This window comes from Nuphar pumila, chromosome 7 (assembly GCF_984573655.1).
Source record: "Nuphar pumila chromosome 7, dmNupPumi1.hap1.1, whole genome shotgun sequence".
In the NCBI taxonomy this organism is placed as follows: Eukaryota; Viridiplantae; Streptophyta; class Magnoliopsida; order Nymphaeales; family Nymphaeaceae; genus Nuphar; species Nuphar pumila.
The window spans coordinates 41,823,444-41,841,870 of NC_143255.1; the positions used below are offsets into that span (position 1 = coordinate 41,823,444).

General features: G+C 38.5%; 1 protein-coding gene across 2 annotated transcripts in view; it reads left to right on the plus strand.

The window, feature by feature from the left end:
• Positions 1–4,073: 4,073 nt before the first annotated feature.
• The window catches only part of LOC149832051 (putative NAD(P)H dehydrogenase subunit CRR3, chloroplastic), a 28,478-nt gene continuing 14,124 nt past the window's right edge, over positions 4,074–18,427 (plus strand). For both annotated transcript variants that reach the window (XM_090014296.1, XM_090014295.1), the window contains exons 1-2: positions 4,074–4,299; positions 4,418–4,554. In XM_090014296.1, coding sequence (XP_089870422.1) covers positions 4,109–4,299; positions 4,418–4,554 — 328 coding nt within the window. In that variant the 5' untranslated portion in view covers positions 4,074–4,108. The remainder of the gene's footprint in view (positions 4,300–4,417; positions 4,555–18,427) is intronic.

The window sequence follows — 18,427 nt, forward strand, 5'->3', positions numbered from 1 at the left end:
CAGTTAGGATTGTGGGGATGAAAGTACTATTAGATCTATTTTTTTTTATAATTGAAGATGGAGGAAAATGGAAGGTAGGTCGGAGATGACAACATAGTGGAGTTTTGGTTTGAATGATCTACTTGCTTGGTGATCAAGTTTATAAAGCTAGATATATGTCACTGATAATGATAAGTGGCATAACCGAATGAAGAGTCTTGATCAAGATAAGAGGCATAATTGAATGAAGAGTCTTGATCAAGATAAGAGGCATAATCGAATGAAGAGTCTTGATCAAGATAAGAGGCATAATCGAATGATCGATAATGATAATCAGAGGCTAAGGCAAATGGAAGTTCATGAAAAGGTTGATAACCGAATAAAGAATCTTAATAATGATCGGCTAAGGCAAATGGAGGATTGGCTAAGGCAAAGAGAAGTTCACGGTAATGCTCAATACGTGAATGATAAAAGAAAGAGAGAGTCTGGATATGTTTGAAATATCTGATTGTAAAAACTATATAAAGACTCTTAATAATGGAACCTACTCAAGTCGTGGAATTGAGTAGAGAGCTTGTGCCATGGACTTAGGTGGTCTCAACACCGAACCATGTAATATCATGTGTAGTAAGTTGCTCTTTCGATAAGTTCTTTTTGTTTTCATGGTATCAGAGCCATTTGTCAGGTGAGGGTGTTTTTGCGTTCATATTGTTGTTTTTTTTATTATGGTTGTTGTCTCAACCAAATGAACTTCATTGGTGAAATACCCATATCCGTTTAACCTTAATGTCATAAATTTTATGACAATTAAACTTAACCATAATAACTTTCTTTTATGGCAAACCCAATCTCTTAGACTTGTAGAAAGTCAAGACATGGCAGGCTTTCTTGATGGGGAATACCCAATGCTAGCTCAATATATGCAGACTCCAACTGGTGCTGCTATAAATCCTGAGTACATGGCATGGAGGAAATCAAATAGTTCATTGCAAGGATGGATTACTGGGACTCTTGCATAAGAAGTCCTTAGAATTGTTGTTGGACTTCAAACCTCTCGAGAGGTATGAAATATTGTGATAACTTCCTTTGCTCATGTATCTAAAGAGCGAGAGTTCTTGCTAGTTCAAAAATTGCAAATGCATCAAAAAATGAGATGTCTATATTCGATTATATAAAAAGCTTCAAAAATATATGTGATGAGCTTGCGCGGATAAGCAAGCCAATTGATTATGATACTAAGGTATTCTGGTTATTGAATGAGCATGGAGCTGGTTATGAATCATTTGTTACAACCATGCTAAAACCACCAGCCCCGTCATATAAACAAGTCATCAGGTTGTTGTAAAGTCATCAAACCAGAGGCGCTTTTTACGAAGGAGTGAACAACCACTCAATGTTTTTTAGCCAAATAACTGGAAATCAAAAATACCGATATTCCAACAAAAAACAACAATTATCTTCAAAAGGCCGTGAGTTCACTCAAGCAGGTCAAACCATAAATCGAGAAAATAATTCAGCCCCAAAGAAGCAATTTAATGGTCAAGCAGAAAATCAAATTCAATCAAAAATTAAAGAGAAATGAATTATCTATTAAATTTGCTTCAAGCCAAATCATAGCGCTATCAACTGTTGGCATCGATTCAATCATGCATTTTAGGCAGAAGATGTCCCTCAAGCGCTCACAACACTAAAACTCTCTGATGGTCAAGATAGTGCATGGTTTTCAGATACAATAGCGATTGCCCATGTCACTTTAGATGCAGGTAAACTTGATAATCTTTATAAGTATTATGGTCCGAAAAAAATCACGATTGGTGATGGATCTAAACTTGCTATTACTCACATTGGGAGGACAAACTTAAAAGTTGGAAGCAAAGAATTGATACTAGAAAATGCTCTTGTTGTTCTTGAGATTAAGAAAAATTTGATTTCTATTAGCCAGTTAACGTCTAACATGTCTTATTCTTTTGAGTTATCGTCTAACATTTTTTTGGTGAAGGATCAAGCCAACAACAAGGTGGTGGTGACGGGCAATAGAATCAGTGGCCTGTATGGAATTATGCTAGAGAATAAGCAAGTCTACTACTCTACACGATTCTGATCTGTTAGCAAGGATGTCTGGCACACAAGACTCGACCATCCCAATATGTAGCTGGTCGATTTTTTAGTTAAAAATAATTCTATTGAGACAACTGCACAGAATAAATCTCTTTCAATATGCTCGCGTTGTCAAATGGGCAAAATATGTAAGTTACCGTTCCTTTATGATGATGAACATTGTTTGCAATCGTTTGATAAGGTTCACTGTGATTTGTAGGGGCCGACACCCATATTTTATTTTTAATAATTCAAGTTTTATGCTATATTTGTTGATAAATATTCAAGATTCACATGGTTTTATCCGTTAAAGGTCAAATATGAGCTCACAGAAAAATTTATTGAATTTCACAATTTAGTGGTTACTCAGTTTGAGAAAAAAATCAAAGTTTTTTAAACCGATGAAGGAAGAGAATTCAATATCCATGTGTTGGAAAAAAATTTGAAACAAAAAGACATTAAACATATTAAAGCCTGCCAAAAAATGATTGAGAAAAATGGAATGACAGAGCGTAAACATCGCTCTATTACTGAACTGGGATTAACTGTGATTTTTCATAGTAATATTCCAACACGTTTTTTGGTGGAAGCTTTTTCCACGACTGTATGGTTGATTAATAGACTTTCTTCTCCAAAGCTTCACATGAAGTCGCCATTTGAGTTACTAACAAAGAAATAATCGGATTTTCCATGCCTTAGATTTTTTTGGCTCCAGATGTTTTCCATATATTAGAAACTACAACAAAAATAAGTTTGAACCATGATCTTTATCATGTGTATTCCTGGGATATAGTGAATTCCACAAGGGGCACATATGCCTTTATCCTCCTACTAACCGTGTTTTTATATCGAAACATGTTGTGTTTAATGAACACATTTTTTTCATATAGAGCTCCTGGTAAACTGTTTGCTTATATAACTGACGATGAAGAACAAATCATTGTCATAAGCTGACAATGTTATGCAGATGAGTTATGTATGTTAATGATGACCGCCAAACTAGTTCTCTTTAGGATAATACTTCCAGCTTTCCTACTAAGAGTCAAAATGATCATCAAAGCCTTGATAACCATGAGAATAATGAAAATCTAAATTCTTTTGAACCTGATGCCCAAAATGAAGAAAGTGTTATTCAACCATAGAACTCATATGTTATTGAGACAGATGTTCAAAACATCTATCATATGGTCACACGGTCGAAACAATGAATGATCAAACCAAATCCAAAATATTTCTTAGCCATAATTGTACCACTGGAACAAAAAATAGTTAATGAAGCATTGAAGAGTTCTTACTGGCGTCAGGCTATGGAAGAAAAATTGATAACATTAGAACAAAATGATACATGGGTTATAGTTTCTCATACGCCCAATATGAATGCGATCAAGAGCAGATGAGTTTTTAAAACAAAAATTAAAAGTGATGAAAGTGTAAAACGTCTTAAAGCTCGCTTGATGGCTAAAGGGTTCAGTCAAATACCTGGAGTTGATTTTGCATAAACCTTCTCCCCTATCATAAACCCCCCATCAATCAGAATTGTTCTAACTGTTGCTTTTGCCTACAATTGAGATATCAAACAATTAAATATTAAGAATAACTTGGACTCAAACACTGGTACTTGTTATTTGGATAGGCTTTGTTGCACCCTGACATTCTTGGGGCCATCATAAAAAAAACATCTTACTTCCCAAAGAAAACAGGTGCGAATCCACAACAAATCCCAATCAGAATCCAAATCAGACCTGATATAGCAGGTCTGAATTCGGATCCAAATCTGGAATCTTATCAGAATCCGAATCCAAAAGAATCTAAATCTGATGTGAAATTTTTAAATTCGGATCCTATTTTATCCAAATCCTAGAACATTGTGAATCCGAATCCAAAAGAATCTAAATCTGATGTGAAAATTTTAAATTCGGATCCTATTTTATCCAAATCCTAGAACATTGTGAATCCGATCCATTTGCGACCCCCTTGTAGACGTTGGTTATCAAAGATTGAGGTGTGGAGGGAGAGAGCGTGGACTTAGATAATGGCGGGAGCGCGCTCTTCCTTCTTCATCGCCACCGCTCCCCTCCTCCTCATAACCCCTAACCCCAAACCCACGTTCCATATCTCTCCGAGAAGCGAGGTGGACGGCCGATCAGGACGGCGGATCCGACCGTCCGTCGCCGACGTCGAGCGGGCCATCGGCGCCGGCAAGTTCCGCGACCGCGATTTCAGGTCTTCTCTTCTTTCCGATGTGTTTTTCTTCTCGAGTTTTTCGATTGATCCTGTTTGTTGGCGAATTTCGGAATTGGGGGGCTGAGTTTGAATTCTTGGTGAGGAATTTGCGGTTCAGGCCGAAGAAGGATCTGCCGGGATTCATCGATATCGTGCAGTCGAGCCCGATCGGGCGCAAGGAGGGCGATGCGGAGCGGAGCCTCCGAGAGGTCGGGGAGTGGATGGTTCAGAAGACGGAGGGCGAAGGTCGTTCCGGTATGTGCGTTGCGTCCCTTCTAAATCTTCAGTTTCTTTTTCGTTCTTGTTGATCCTGTCGCCTCATAGAAATGGGTGAACATGCCTGACCGTTGCATCATAAACAATTTTTTCTGATACAGTAAGGTATGTACTTTGTACGGAAACGTATCTTTGGTTTTACACGAACTATTTTACGTGCTTTAAACTTGATGCTTAATCTGGGCTCTTTAAGTAAGTGATCCTAATTCCATACTTGAGCTTGAGTTCTTTACCTAAACTAGTGGGCACGAAGCCACGGTTTGAGCGAATATAATGAACTAGAAAAATCAATGCATGGATGGGGTGCATAACAGTCGTGGATGATGAGATGACGTTGTTTAATTCTCCTCATAAGGAAAAATGACGATGTTGCTGTCTAGGAAGTAGTTGGACGAGGAATCTGCAAGGATTCGATATATAATTTTTTTGTTTGTTTCACGGGAGAGCTTTTGCTTATGAGGAACAACTCCAACCAATACCTTGTGCATCTCTTTTCCAAAATGAACAAAAATATAGCAATTGAAAAAGAAAAGGTGGGATTTTGAAAAATTTTATGAAATAAAGTGAGGATCGAAACAAGGATATGAAAAACAGAATCTAAAATTAATTGCTACATTTATGGGATGTGGTTGCCACATACTCGAAGCCTCATGGCCACATGGGGCATGCGTGTGCCAACATCTTCCATTCTGCCACAAGGCCTGATCACATGCGCCATGATTTATATGGATTTCTTCATCTAGAGTCAAGTATGAAAATATCATGGGGAATGTTATGAGATTGCAGATACTTCAACGGCGATTCCGCTTCCAATTAAATCAATTGGAAACTTGTTACTGCAGTGCCCCAAAGGGGTTTGTCGAAGTGGGATGGGACCTAGGCCACTAGGCAGGTGGTCTAGGTTCAAATCCCATGAGCATCACCCCTTACACAAGCCGAAGCGTGGTGACTCCCTGCAGGAAAGGGGTAAGCCCACAGAGTTTTACGCTGCCAGGACAGCGACTGTAAGTACGGCAGGTAGGTCTTTGATCCTGGGGGTGGTTTCTCCGTGTAAATATAAAAAAAACCTCTTACTTCAGTAACTTCAAATATTTCATGAAGTGTCTAACTCAGAAAACATTTATAGTTGTTATGCGATAGGCAAAAAAAATTATGCTTTTTGCTTATGCTGCACAGTACAATATTGTTTCTTTTTCATCCAAAGAACTTCTCTTTAAAGGATTATGCTTTCAGAAGCCAATTTATTGTGATCTCTACTTCAGTAAAACTAGTATCAAAATAACTTGTAACTTCAATTTTGTCCATTTAATCATGTAATTTCAGGCTTTTAGTTCTATTAATATATGAAAATATTCTTTTCATTGTCTACCAATGAGGCCATTTAGGTTTTCTTTAGAACTCACTAACTGGAAGTACAACACAGCTAAAGGACTGAATTCAGAGATCTCTCCATCTCAATATTACAAATAACTATTCAGTTCTTTGAAGGATTTCTTACTATATGCTCTTATATCTAGATAACAAATGCCTCCAGATGATGCATGTATATTATCTCTTTTAGCTCTCTCTACAAGGAAACAATCTTCACATTGATTTAGATAGGTTCTAAATCAATATGGACAACTAAGGCAACTAGGATCTTGCAACTGGTGAATGCATATCAGACTAGTCAATTTTCTTTATCTAGGATAAGCCCTTGATTACTGACCTATCCTCGAATGTATCAGTGGATCCATTTTATTTGTTGTTGTTTTTTTCCTTTTCTCTAAAGACCATTTGCATGGTATTGCCTTTGTATCTAAAGGTGATTCTATCAATTTTCAAACCTTCTTTTTTTCTCATTGAATATCATCTCATGATTCATAATATCTAGCCATTCATTTAGTTCAGGAAGACTCACAACTGTAAGAGTTCAATAGATCATCCAACTCTTCAAGGAAAAGAGATTGATCCATTCTACAATTAAACAAATACAATAATTGTTCAAGTAAAATTGATCAGGACCCTATTGAGTCTTCTAGGACCATAGGAGGATAACTTTCAGTGACTGGTCACAAGTTCTCTAAGATATTCTATAAAGCCAACATCTCTACTTTGTGCCTAGCATTTATTCTAATAGTAGAGCTTATAAACTTTTGATACCTCTGAATTGATAGAAATCGTGGTTCCCTGTTTCATACACAAGAGCAGACACCACCGAATGGGAGAGAGAGAAGAGAAAACTGCAGGATTTTCCCCAAATGAATCTCATCGACTGTGGTATTGGGCTTCACGTTAAATACATGCTGTTACAATTACTAGGGTACGAAAATACCCATCATACAACAAATGTAAATTACAAAATGCCATTAGTGACTTTAATGAACATGTGCTAATTAGAGTGCTAGTTGGATGAACTCAAATTGGGTTTGGATAACAAACCCAGTCGTGTGTACACACTTCTTTTCATCCTCCCTCAAGTTGTACATGGTTTTGAACCATGAACAACTTGCCTTTCATCATCCAGAATCGGTCCTTGATAAGCCCTTTGGTAAACAAGTCATCAACTTGATCAGTAGTCCGAACAAATTCTGGTTCAATTTCCTTCTCTTCGACTTTCTGTCTTACAAAATGTTGATCAATTTCAATATGCTTGGCACAATTGTGGTAGATAGGATTGAATGACATGTTGATGGCACTTTGATTGTCACATAGGAGAATACATTTAGATATTGATTCTCCTACTTCTCTCAACAAATGTCTAATCCATGTTACTTCAGTTGTAGCAACTGCCATTGATCTGTATTCAGCTTCTGTGCTTGATCTGGCAATAGCCCTTTGTTTTCTACTGCTCCAAGATACAAGATTTAGGCCAACGAAAATACAATATCCTGACACTGACCTACGCTCATCTGGATCTCCTGCCCAGTCTGCATCTGTGTAAACAAGAAGTTCATGCATGTTATGTTCATTCATACTCTTTCTGTACAAAAGACCATCTCCAATAGTTCCCTTCAAATATCGAAGAATGTGTTTAACAACTTCCATATGTCCAATACGTGGTTCATGCATAAACTGAGATACCTGATTGATTGAATAGACAATATTAGGGCGAGTAAAAGTGAGATATTGAAGCATCCCCACTATCCTGCGATATCCTGTAGGATCCTCATACAAATCGCCATCTCTAGAACTGAGTTTCTGATGAAGTACACTGGGTGTGCTTAAAGGCTTGCAATCTTTCATACTTGCTTTGCTGAGAACATCAATGATATACTTATGTTGGGTAAGTGTCATGCCTTCAATAGTTCTGTCAACTTCTACTCCAAGAAAATATCGCAGTTTACCAAGGTCTTTCATCTTGAACCTGTGGTTCAGGAGTTCTTTGACCTGCTCAATGTGTTCAGCAGAGCTACCTATAATGATTATGTCATCTACATATATCAATAATAAGGTAATTGTGTCGTTACATTTGAATATGAAAAGTGAATGATCAAGAAGCGAACGACTAAAACCATATTTCTCTATTTCAAGAGAAAAACTGTCAAACCAAGATCGAGAGGCTTGCTTCAAACCATATATAGCTCTCTTTAATTGACACACATATTCTCTGGAGTTCCCTTCTGCATACCCAGTGGGTTGTTCCATGTACACTTCTTCCTTTAGAGTTCCATGTAAAAATGCATTTTTTACATCCAGTTGACTGATAATCCACTGATGTTCAATAGCCAATGATAGTATGATTCGAATAGTACCCATTTTCACAACCGGACTGAAGGTCTCATCGTAATCTTGTCCTTGCTCCTGGGTGAATCCCTTGGCAACTAGCCTAGCCTTATATCGCTCAATAGTACCATCCAGCTTATACTTTATTTTGTACACCCACTTGGACCCAACTACATTTCGATCATGTGGTCTGGGAACAATCTCCCAAGTGCCACATTCATGAAGAGCCTCCATTTCTTCATTCATAGCTTCAATCCATCGCTTAGAATTTGCTGCTTGATAGAAAGTCGTGGGCTGATCTTCCTTACCTAGAGAGGTTAAGAAGAGTTGAAAATCCATAGTGAAATTCTCATAACTTACCCATCTATCAATAGGATGTCGGGGTCGAGTGGATCTTCTGGGAGCAGAAGAAGAATTCATCTCTTGATTAGAATTAGGAAGAATCCCCTTCTCACGTCGAGAGTAAACAATGCCTTTATACCTTTCGAGAGGCAAGAGTGGATCGGAAATGACACTTTCCTGAGTCGTTTGTACATCATCAGACATGTTTCTCTCATCTCTTTTATTACATTCTGAAGGACAAACATCATTAACACTAGAGAAGAGGTCAGAGTTCAACCAGGGGTGATAAACTTCAATTTCAGGAAGGGTGTCAACCTTGTGATCAAAATTCAATTCATCAAATTCCTGAATATTTTGATACGCTTGCCCACGGGATCATAGCATCTGTACCCTTTATAATCATCAGCATACCCCACGAATCTGCACTTCAAGGCCTTATCCTGAAACTTATGTCGCATTGAACTGTCAACATGAACATAACATACACACCCGAATACTCGCAAATCATGATAATTTGGATGAACACCATGTAAGGAAAGGTAGGGTGATTTGTTTTCCAAGATATTCATGGGCAATCGATTTATGATATGAACGGCTGAATGAAAGGCCTCTGCCCAGAAGGTAACTGGAAGGTTACTATCATGCATCATGCTCATGGCACTCTCGATAATATGGCGATGCTTGCGTTCAGCAATCCCATTCTGTTGAGGTGTATGAGGACAAGACACCTGCCTACGTATTCCGTTTGTCTGGAGAAATTTAATAAAGTCATTTGAGGAGAATTCACCCCCTCCATCACATTGGAAACAAAGGATATTATCAGAGAATTGATTTTGAACAAAGGAATGAAAATTCTGAAATAACTTGAATGTTTCAGACTTACATTTCATAAAAAAGATCCATGTATACTGAGAATAGCTATCAACAAAAATGAGGTAATACCTGATGCCAAACATGGAGGGAACTAGAGCCGGACCCCAAACATCAGAACAAATAATTTTAAAAGGCTTTGAAGCTCTTTTATTAATAGAATGAAATGGAAGGACATGACTCTTACATTGAAGACAACTAGAACATTTCTTATCATCAACATTTAAATTTAGACTTGACTTGGGAATAAGACTGCTAGAAACAAGCTTTTCAATAAAACGTCTACTACAATGACCCAAACGACCATGCCAAAGATTTGGCTTATTACACTCAGAAAGGCTAAAAACATTTTTAGAAGAAGTTGAAGAAGATGATGATGCGAGCTTCGAAGTGGAAGGATTCTCTTGAAACACGTACATATTCCCTTGTCACTTTCCTTCAACGAACGTTTCCCTCGTGTGGAGATCCTTGACACGAACAGAAAAAGGAGTAAACTCAACTAAGGCATTGATGTCATCAACAAGCTTAGAGACAAAAACAATATTTTTCTTGATATTCGGAGCATAAATGACATTTGAAAGAGCAAGGGAAGAAGTAGACATAGGTATGACAAAGTTTCCAATGTGGGAAATACAATGGTGAGACCCATCTCCAGTGACTATACTATTTTTACCAGCATAGGGAACACAAGTTAGGAGCTTACCAACATCACCAGTGACATGAGTGGCTGCACCAGAATCAACATACCAAGTGCCCTGATCATTTTGCTTTAAGTTTAATTCAGCTAAAGCAGAGAGTAACAACTCCTTCACTTCATCACTGTTCTTCAATTTATCTGACCCCTTGCTTGTCTCTGGCCGTTTACCTTTATATTGAGGATTGAACCAACAATTTGCTTTGATATGCCCCCTTTTATTGCATAGAAAACATGTCGGTATTGGTCTTTGCCTTTGCCCACTGGGATGAATATTAGGTGTAGGTAATATTCCACGACTTCCTTGTCCATTTCTTTCTTGACTCCCTCTATCTCGAAAATCATATGTACCACGTCCTCGCCCATATGCAACTCTTGTGGCAAGAACAATGTGTGCTCCACCTTGAGAATGAGTATCTTCAGAAAATCCCTTTAGGGTCATCTCATACTGCAAAAGTTTGACACGAAGATCTTCAAAAGCAGGTAACTCTGACAAACACAATAAGGAAGTAACCATCATATGATAATCCGATCCCAGCCCACTCAAAGTCCGCTGCACCATATCTTTGTCACTAACTGCACATCCCACGATGGCCAGCTGATCTGTAATGGTCTTCATTTTGTTCAAGTACTCCATGATGGTCATGGAGTCCTTTCTTAACATTTGAAATTCTTTCTTCAAAAATAATATTCTGGCCTGAGAAACTTGAGAATATGTCTAAACCAATCGATGCCATAATTGCATTGCAGAGCAGTCATTTGGAATTTCCACAAGCACTTCCTGTGATAATGTAGAAGTGATGTAGGCAACCATCGCCTGATCTCGTTTCATCCTGAATACATATTATGGATTTCTGACATAGGTAATAGAAGGATCTCCCTCACCATTCTTTGCTTCTTGTGATACGAACTCTAGAGGAACAGGAACAGAGCCATCCAAATGTCCAGAAAGGTCCTGACTTCTTATGAATGGAATGATTTGTCGCTTCCAAGTTAGAAAATTGGAATTGTTGAGTTTCTCGTACACGAGTTGACTAAGAAAGTTTGAGGAAAGACCAGACTGAGAGTGAGGAAATAAGTCCATATTCTATCGAAACCAAAAATATAAGAAGAGATAAGAATTAAGAAAATGACTTTACGACAAGGACCCAATTGCATTTGAGATCTAATGAAAATCAGAACAGAAACTTAATATCAGAAATTCTGCTGCAAGCCTTTTTGAATGATAAAACTGAGGTAGAAAACCAGAACTATTTACCAAGAAACTGTTCTGAATTAGAGTTTGATCAAAGAGACACGTTACTTTAAAATTAACGTGTGTAATTTCAGAATATGAGGGAATATGGATTTATAACTCTGGGATAGAAACAAACAGTGTGAACCAGAGAAGAAGATAGAGAAAGATCAACTAATGTAATATTAGTTAATAAGGACAACACAATCTGAATCTGATATGCAGTCAACTTGTAAAAGAAAAAATATTTAACGTGACCCTATTCAAGCCTTGGAATCACGCAAAGATCAAATGATGTGAATTTGATCTTGCGTGAGTATTTGTTCTGTTAACATATAAGATCACGTGCAGTGACAAGTCAAAAGGGAGTCAAAAATATGATAACGTGAAGAAAATAGAGAGGAAACAATGAAACAAAAATATGTAGAGTGAGAAACAGGTAGGCTAATGAAAGAAGGTTGTTCAGCAAACAGTGAAACAGAAATATGCAGAGAAACAAGTAGGAGAGATGATTCAAAGGCAAGTGAGTGGGAAGAGACTTTACCGGATGAAGGAATAAGATCCTTAAGCTTGGATCTGTAGCTCTGATACCATGATAGAAATCGTGGTTCCCTGTTTCATACACAAGAGCAGACACCACCGAATGGGAGAGAGAGAAGAGAAAGCTGTAGGATTTTCCCCAAATGAATCTCATCGACTGTGGTATTGGGCTTCACGTTAAATACATGCTGTTATAATTACTAGGGTACGAAAATACCCATCATACAACAAATGTAAATTACAAAATGCCATTAGTGACTTTAATGAACATGTGCTAATTAGAGTGCTAGTTGGATGAACTCAAATTGGGTTTGGATAAGATCCAAACCCAGTCGTGTGTACACACTTCTTTTCATGAATAACCTACGAAGATACACCTAAGACTTTTCATATCTAATTACTTCTCAAAGTGTTCTGGTTGATATGAGCTTGAGCCACATAACCCCATATTTTCCAGTAATTTAGATAAGAATTCTTGTCCTTCCTTGATTCTACTGTGTCAATTCAAGCCGTCATTTGTTAATAATTGCAATACTAAGTGTTTCATTACAAAATACCTTTGCAAGCAATGCAAAGTATTTTGGCTGCACCTTTATACAACACCATTCTATTGTTGGGAGTCTTCACTTCCAGCTATAAGCGGGTGCATTTCCAACCCGGATCCATCTTGGGTTTGGGGCAAGCTTTTTTTTTAAATTCAGTGTGCTTTCTTGATGAATGCACCTTCATGCATAGGGGAAGTCTTTTGCATAGGGGTGGTTAAAACAGTAACATGGTGTGCATGTCAATGCCCCATTTTCCATTAATTAGAACTGCATGTGCAAAGGGGGGGAGCTAGGATCCTTCAGGCAAGATGATGTTCATGAGTCATCTCTACTTTTTCTGTTCTTCTCCTAGAGGTAGTTGGCTAAAGGGACAGACGGCTCCATATTGTTCCAATTTTTTTCTTATTTTTCTTTTCTTAAAGACCCTCAAATCACTTTTTGAACCATATAGAAATTATGGATTTGATATGTTTCAACTTCTAGGTGTTGTAAGAACTTTAGCCTTTTAAGTAATCAGCATTGCCTCACACTGTCTACTAGAGCTTAGAAATTATCCTTCATTACCCTGTGCTTGATAATTAGAACTTTGATCTAATGGGAATTCACAAGAACCATTCCAGTGTGGGTGAACTGTAATGAATCAATGGTGAATGAATACAATGCCAACAAAGGGCTACACAAGTGCATAACAAAACCGTGGTCTCTAATGGACCGATCACAATCTCATAAAAGAGATAAGGAATATGAACTACACAATAACACAAAGGCACAAAAGCCTATAAGAAAAAAAAAGGTCTTTATAATCTTCACATAAAATGCTTCTAAGAGCATTGCATACAAGAGTAGAGTGAGGCTCCATAGCGCCTCACTTGAAGTGAGGGCTGCCTTCCAACGGTCATATTTATGACCGTTGGGGGGCAGTCCAACGACTAGTTGGAATGCCTCCCAACATTTATATTAGTATTTAATACAAAAAAGTAAAAATAAATAAGAGAAAAAGTACATTTCGGTATCTAATGGACTGCATTAAATACATGTTTAAAAAAAGACCAAAAGACCCCTGGTTGATATACGTATATCAGTCAGGTATATATATACAATATTTTAACACTCCCCCCCCCCTTAAACTTACGGTGAAATCACCGAAAGTTTATTAAGAAGGCAACATAGTTTTGAAGGTTCTGACACCCATATCTGAAAGTAGTGCTCTCATTCACATGACCTCGGTGGTTGTTGTAGCCATCGCCCTATACTCAACTTTCATAGAAGATGAAGACACTTTCTGTTGCTTTTTGCATTGCCAAAAGATGAGGGAATCACCTACAAACACACAAAAACCTGTAGTTGAGTGACGATTATTGGGATCACCTACCCAGTCAGAATCAATATAAGCAATATGATTTAAAGATGATGAAGATGATAAGAATAACTTTTTAGATATAGTCTATGTCACATGGGTGCGGGTGCGGGGATGCGACACTTCAATAAAACCCAGGTGCGGGGGGTGCGGCAGGGGCAAAAATGTAAAAAGAATATTATATATATATATATATAATTTTGAAGTTTTAACAGTTTAACATTTAACAGTTAACATTGTCATAATATCATTCATCATGCATGCAGTATATCAACCTAAATATCAAATTATCAATCAAATAAGTAAAGCAATTACATAAATCGACCTAAATATCAATCAAATAAGTAAAGCATAAAAGAACTAAATTACATACCAAAGTATATCCTGATGAAGTAATGAATGTTAATAATTTTCTTCTTCATCATCAAATGCATCATTAGAAGGAATACTGGGCTCAGCTAAATCCATGTTTGTTATGTTGAAATTATGTTCTCCCTCGAAGTCACACTCTTCTGGGTTTACATCCCCAAATTTGGATGTTCCTTGTCTGCGTTACAAACCCAATTTGAAAATGTTAAATACAATACAAGTATATTTAAATGAAAACTAAGAAATAATCAAATAACTAAGAGAGCAAATTAGTACCTGTATTCATCATTACTTCGCGAAAGTAATCAAAGATTTGAATGAACATATGCTAAATCCTTTACACGCTTGCTGGTGAGTTTGTTTCTCTTCATGTTGTGGATTTGAGAATATGTGCTCCAATTTCTTTCACAACAAGATGAACTAGCAGGCTGCGATAGCAATCTTAATGCAAGACATTAGAGAAGAGGTGTTTCTGATCCAAATGTTGACCACCATGTGATAGGATCTATATTATTTTCTTCTCTCGCGAATAATGCTGGTCCATATAATCTCGAAGATGAAAATTTTTCAAACTCTTGTGTGACTTGATGTAGAAGATATGGTTCTAGAAAAAGTCTTGTCATACACATATTTCTATGTCTTGATAGCTCTGGGTCTAAATTTGGAGGGACACGACCAATACTACCAGCCCACCACTTATTTGCATAATATTTTGGATTAAGAGAATGTGTCATGCAATGCAAAAGAGTGTTGCTCTTATCTCATCTTCTTACTAAAATTGAATGAATATGATTAAAAAAATCTGAATCATCCAATACAGGTTTTTTTTCTTCATGCTTGAAAACTATATCTTGTATTTTTTCTTTCATATTATCCCACATTTCATAAACTCTGTGAAGCATGGGCTCATCCTTATCAACTTCTCTTAACATTTCCCAAATAGGTTGCGTAAATTGAATGAAGTATACCACTCTGTCCCAAAACTCATCATCAAGAATAATTTTTTTAATTTCTTGAGCCTTGATATCATCATCAACACGATAGAATGTCCAATTTTCATCAGTCACCATGTTAATCAAAGCATTCTTCACTCTTTTAATTCTCTTCATCATCACAATGATGGACGCAAAACGTGTTTCAGCGATCTTCAACAATTTCAAATCAGAATGCCTATTAAATATAGCATTAGCACGCTGGTGGTTAACAACAAAATTCTTAATGCTTTTGACATTTCTTTCTAATTTTTCAATCCATGAACATAAAGCATATGCTTGTAAATTTTCTTCTTCCTTGGGGTTGCAGATGCTCTTTAGGGCTAGATTTAAGCTGTGTGCTATACAGGGAGTCCAAAAAATATGAGGGTACTCACTCTCTAAACTCAACGCTGCACTTTTACAAACTGGAGCGTTGTCTATAATGATTTGTACCACTTTCTGATCACTCACTTTTAACACTTCTATAAACAATCCCTTCAAATACTCTGCATTTTTATATTCCCCAGATGCATCAACTACTTTCAAGAATATTGGGCCACTAAGCGAACAAGCAATGAAATTGATTAATGAACGTCTTTGAATATCTGTCCATCCATCAGACACAATAGAAACTCCATTTTGCTCTCATGAATATTTTTTAATCTCCAGCAACCTCTTCACATTTGCCCTCTCTTCTGCAAGAAGTGTGGTTCGTATTTTTTCTGAAGTTGGAGGCACATAACCACTCAAATTACAATTTGCCAAGGATGTTACTAAATCCTTCCAATAAGGATTTCTAGCCGCATTAAATGGGAGTGAACCAGAATAAAAATACCTCCCAACTTTTCTATCCAATTCTTCTCTTCCATATGTATTGAATGCTGCTTGTATCGTTCCTCTACCTCCTACATTGACTTTTCTTTTTTTTTTCAGCATCTTCTTGGTAGCTTGCAAATGGCACACTAACTGCAGAAGAATCGACCATTGCCTTTCTCTTCTCATATTCTTCTTGTATTTTCTTGTATTGTCTTCGCATTGCCTCATCAACTTTTCTGCAAGCTGAAATGCCATGTTCTGATATCTTTAACAAATGAGCCTTCATTCTTGTGTAAGACCCAACAAAATCTCTTTCGCAGAGCTTGCATCGAAATCTCTTGTTTCCACCACCTCCTTCTCCAGTTTTTTTGCAAGTTTATCTATATGTACCCATAGTGGCCCCACATCATCAATTCTACTGCAACTATCAACAAAACTAGCAGCAGAACTCACATGTTGGGATGAGGATGACGCAAATCCTTTCCCTTTATCCGTCATTTTTATTCTGAAAGCACAAAAAAAAATACATTTAAAATTTCAAATCAATTATACTCGACTCCCTCCCTCTGTCGAAAATACAGGGAGAAGGGGGGGCTCAGCCCCTCCCCTGCCGACCCAACAAGAGAGCGAGAGCGAGGGGGGCTCAGCCCCTCCCCTATCGAAAACAGAGGGAGCAGGGGGGGCTCAACCCCTCCCCTGCCGACCCAACAAGAGAGCGAGAGCGAGGGGGGCTCGGCCCCTCCCCTGCCGAAAACAGAGGGAGCAAGGGGGGCTCAGCCCCTCCCCTGAAATTTAAGGGAGTAGGGTGGGGGGCTCGGCCCCTCCCCTGCAAAAAGTAGGGAGGGGCTCAACCCCTTCCCTACCGAAAATAGAGGGAGCAGGGGGTGCTCAGCCCCTCCCCTATCGACCCAACAAGAGAGCGAGAGGGGGGGCTCGACCCCTCCCCTGCCGAAAACAGAGGGAGCAGGGGGGGGGGGGGGGCTCAGCCCCTCCCCTGTCGACCCAACAAGAGAGCGAGAGGGGGGAGGGGCTCGACTCCTCACCCGCCGACCCAAAAAGAGAGCGAGAGGGGGGCCTCGGCCCCTCCCGTGCCGAAAACAGAGGGAGTAGGGGGGGCTCAGCCCCTCCCCTGCCGACACAACGAGAGAGCGAGAGGGTGGGGGTGGGGGGGGGCTCGGCCCCTCACCTGTTGAAAACAGAGGGAGCGAAAGGGGGGGCTCGGCCCCTTCCCTGCTGACCCAACAAGAGAGCGAGAGGGTGCAGGGGGGCTCGACCCCTCCCTTGCCGACACAAGAAAAGAGCGAGAGAGGGTACGTACCTGCGAAAAGAGAGGAGGAGCCTGGGAGGTGGAGCTGGGGCGTCGTTGGGAGAGAGCTCGAGCTTAGGGGGAGAGGATAGGAGAGATTAGGGGCAAATTTTTTTTTTGCCCTAATCCTCATTTACCGCACCCAGGGTCATGTTGACCGCACCCGGTGCCGCACGCGCACCCGCGTTGCGTCGCGTCGACGCGGGTGCGGCACCTGTTTTGTCGAGTCCCTGTGACTTGGGATATAGTTTTCTTGTTGTATCAAACTATTCTTAATATTGCATTCATGTGAATCGATGTGGGCGCATGTTGAAATTGATTTGCAGTGTATACAACATGCACAATGTCTGGCTGGTAATGGATAAATACATTAATGATTCGATAAGTTGTCTATAAAGAGTTGGATCATCTAATAACACCCCGTTTTCAGCTCTTATTTTTGCATTTATCACTTCAGGAGTATCGACATATTTTGTGTCAATGATTCCCGAGAGCGCAACAATATCAGTTGCAAACTTGATTTGAGACAAAATGTACCCTCTTGGCAAGTAGGCTACTTCAATTCCTACAAAATATCTCGAAAAACCAAGGTCAGTCATTTCAAAAGATTTTTTAAGATAATTTTAATTTCTTCAATTTTCTTCTGATCATTCCCAGCGATGATCATATCATCAACATATAATAAGAGCATGATAACTGAGGTACCTGTAGATCTTACAAAAAGAGCAGTGTCAGTGTAACAAGATCTAAATCCAAGATTCAACACAATTCCACTAAACCGATCATACAATGCTTTAAGGGCTTGTTTAAGTCCATATAAAGCTTTTTGAAGACGAAAAACCATACCATTTTCAATAGTCAAACCCAGGGGAAGATCCATGTATTCTTCTTCATTTAAATTTTTATTTAAGAATGCATTCTTAACATCTAACTTATATATAGGCCATTTTCTAATGGATGCTACTGCAACTAGAGCTCTAACTGTGGTCATACGAGCTACTGAGGCAAAAGTTTTCTCATAATCTATTTCATATTTTTGAGAGTATCATTTCACAACTAATCTTGCTTTATATATTTCTAGGGACCTGTCACTTTTTGTT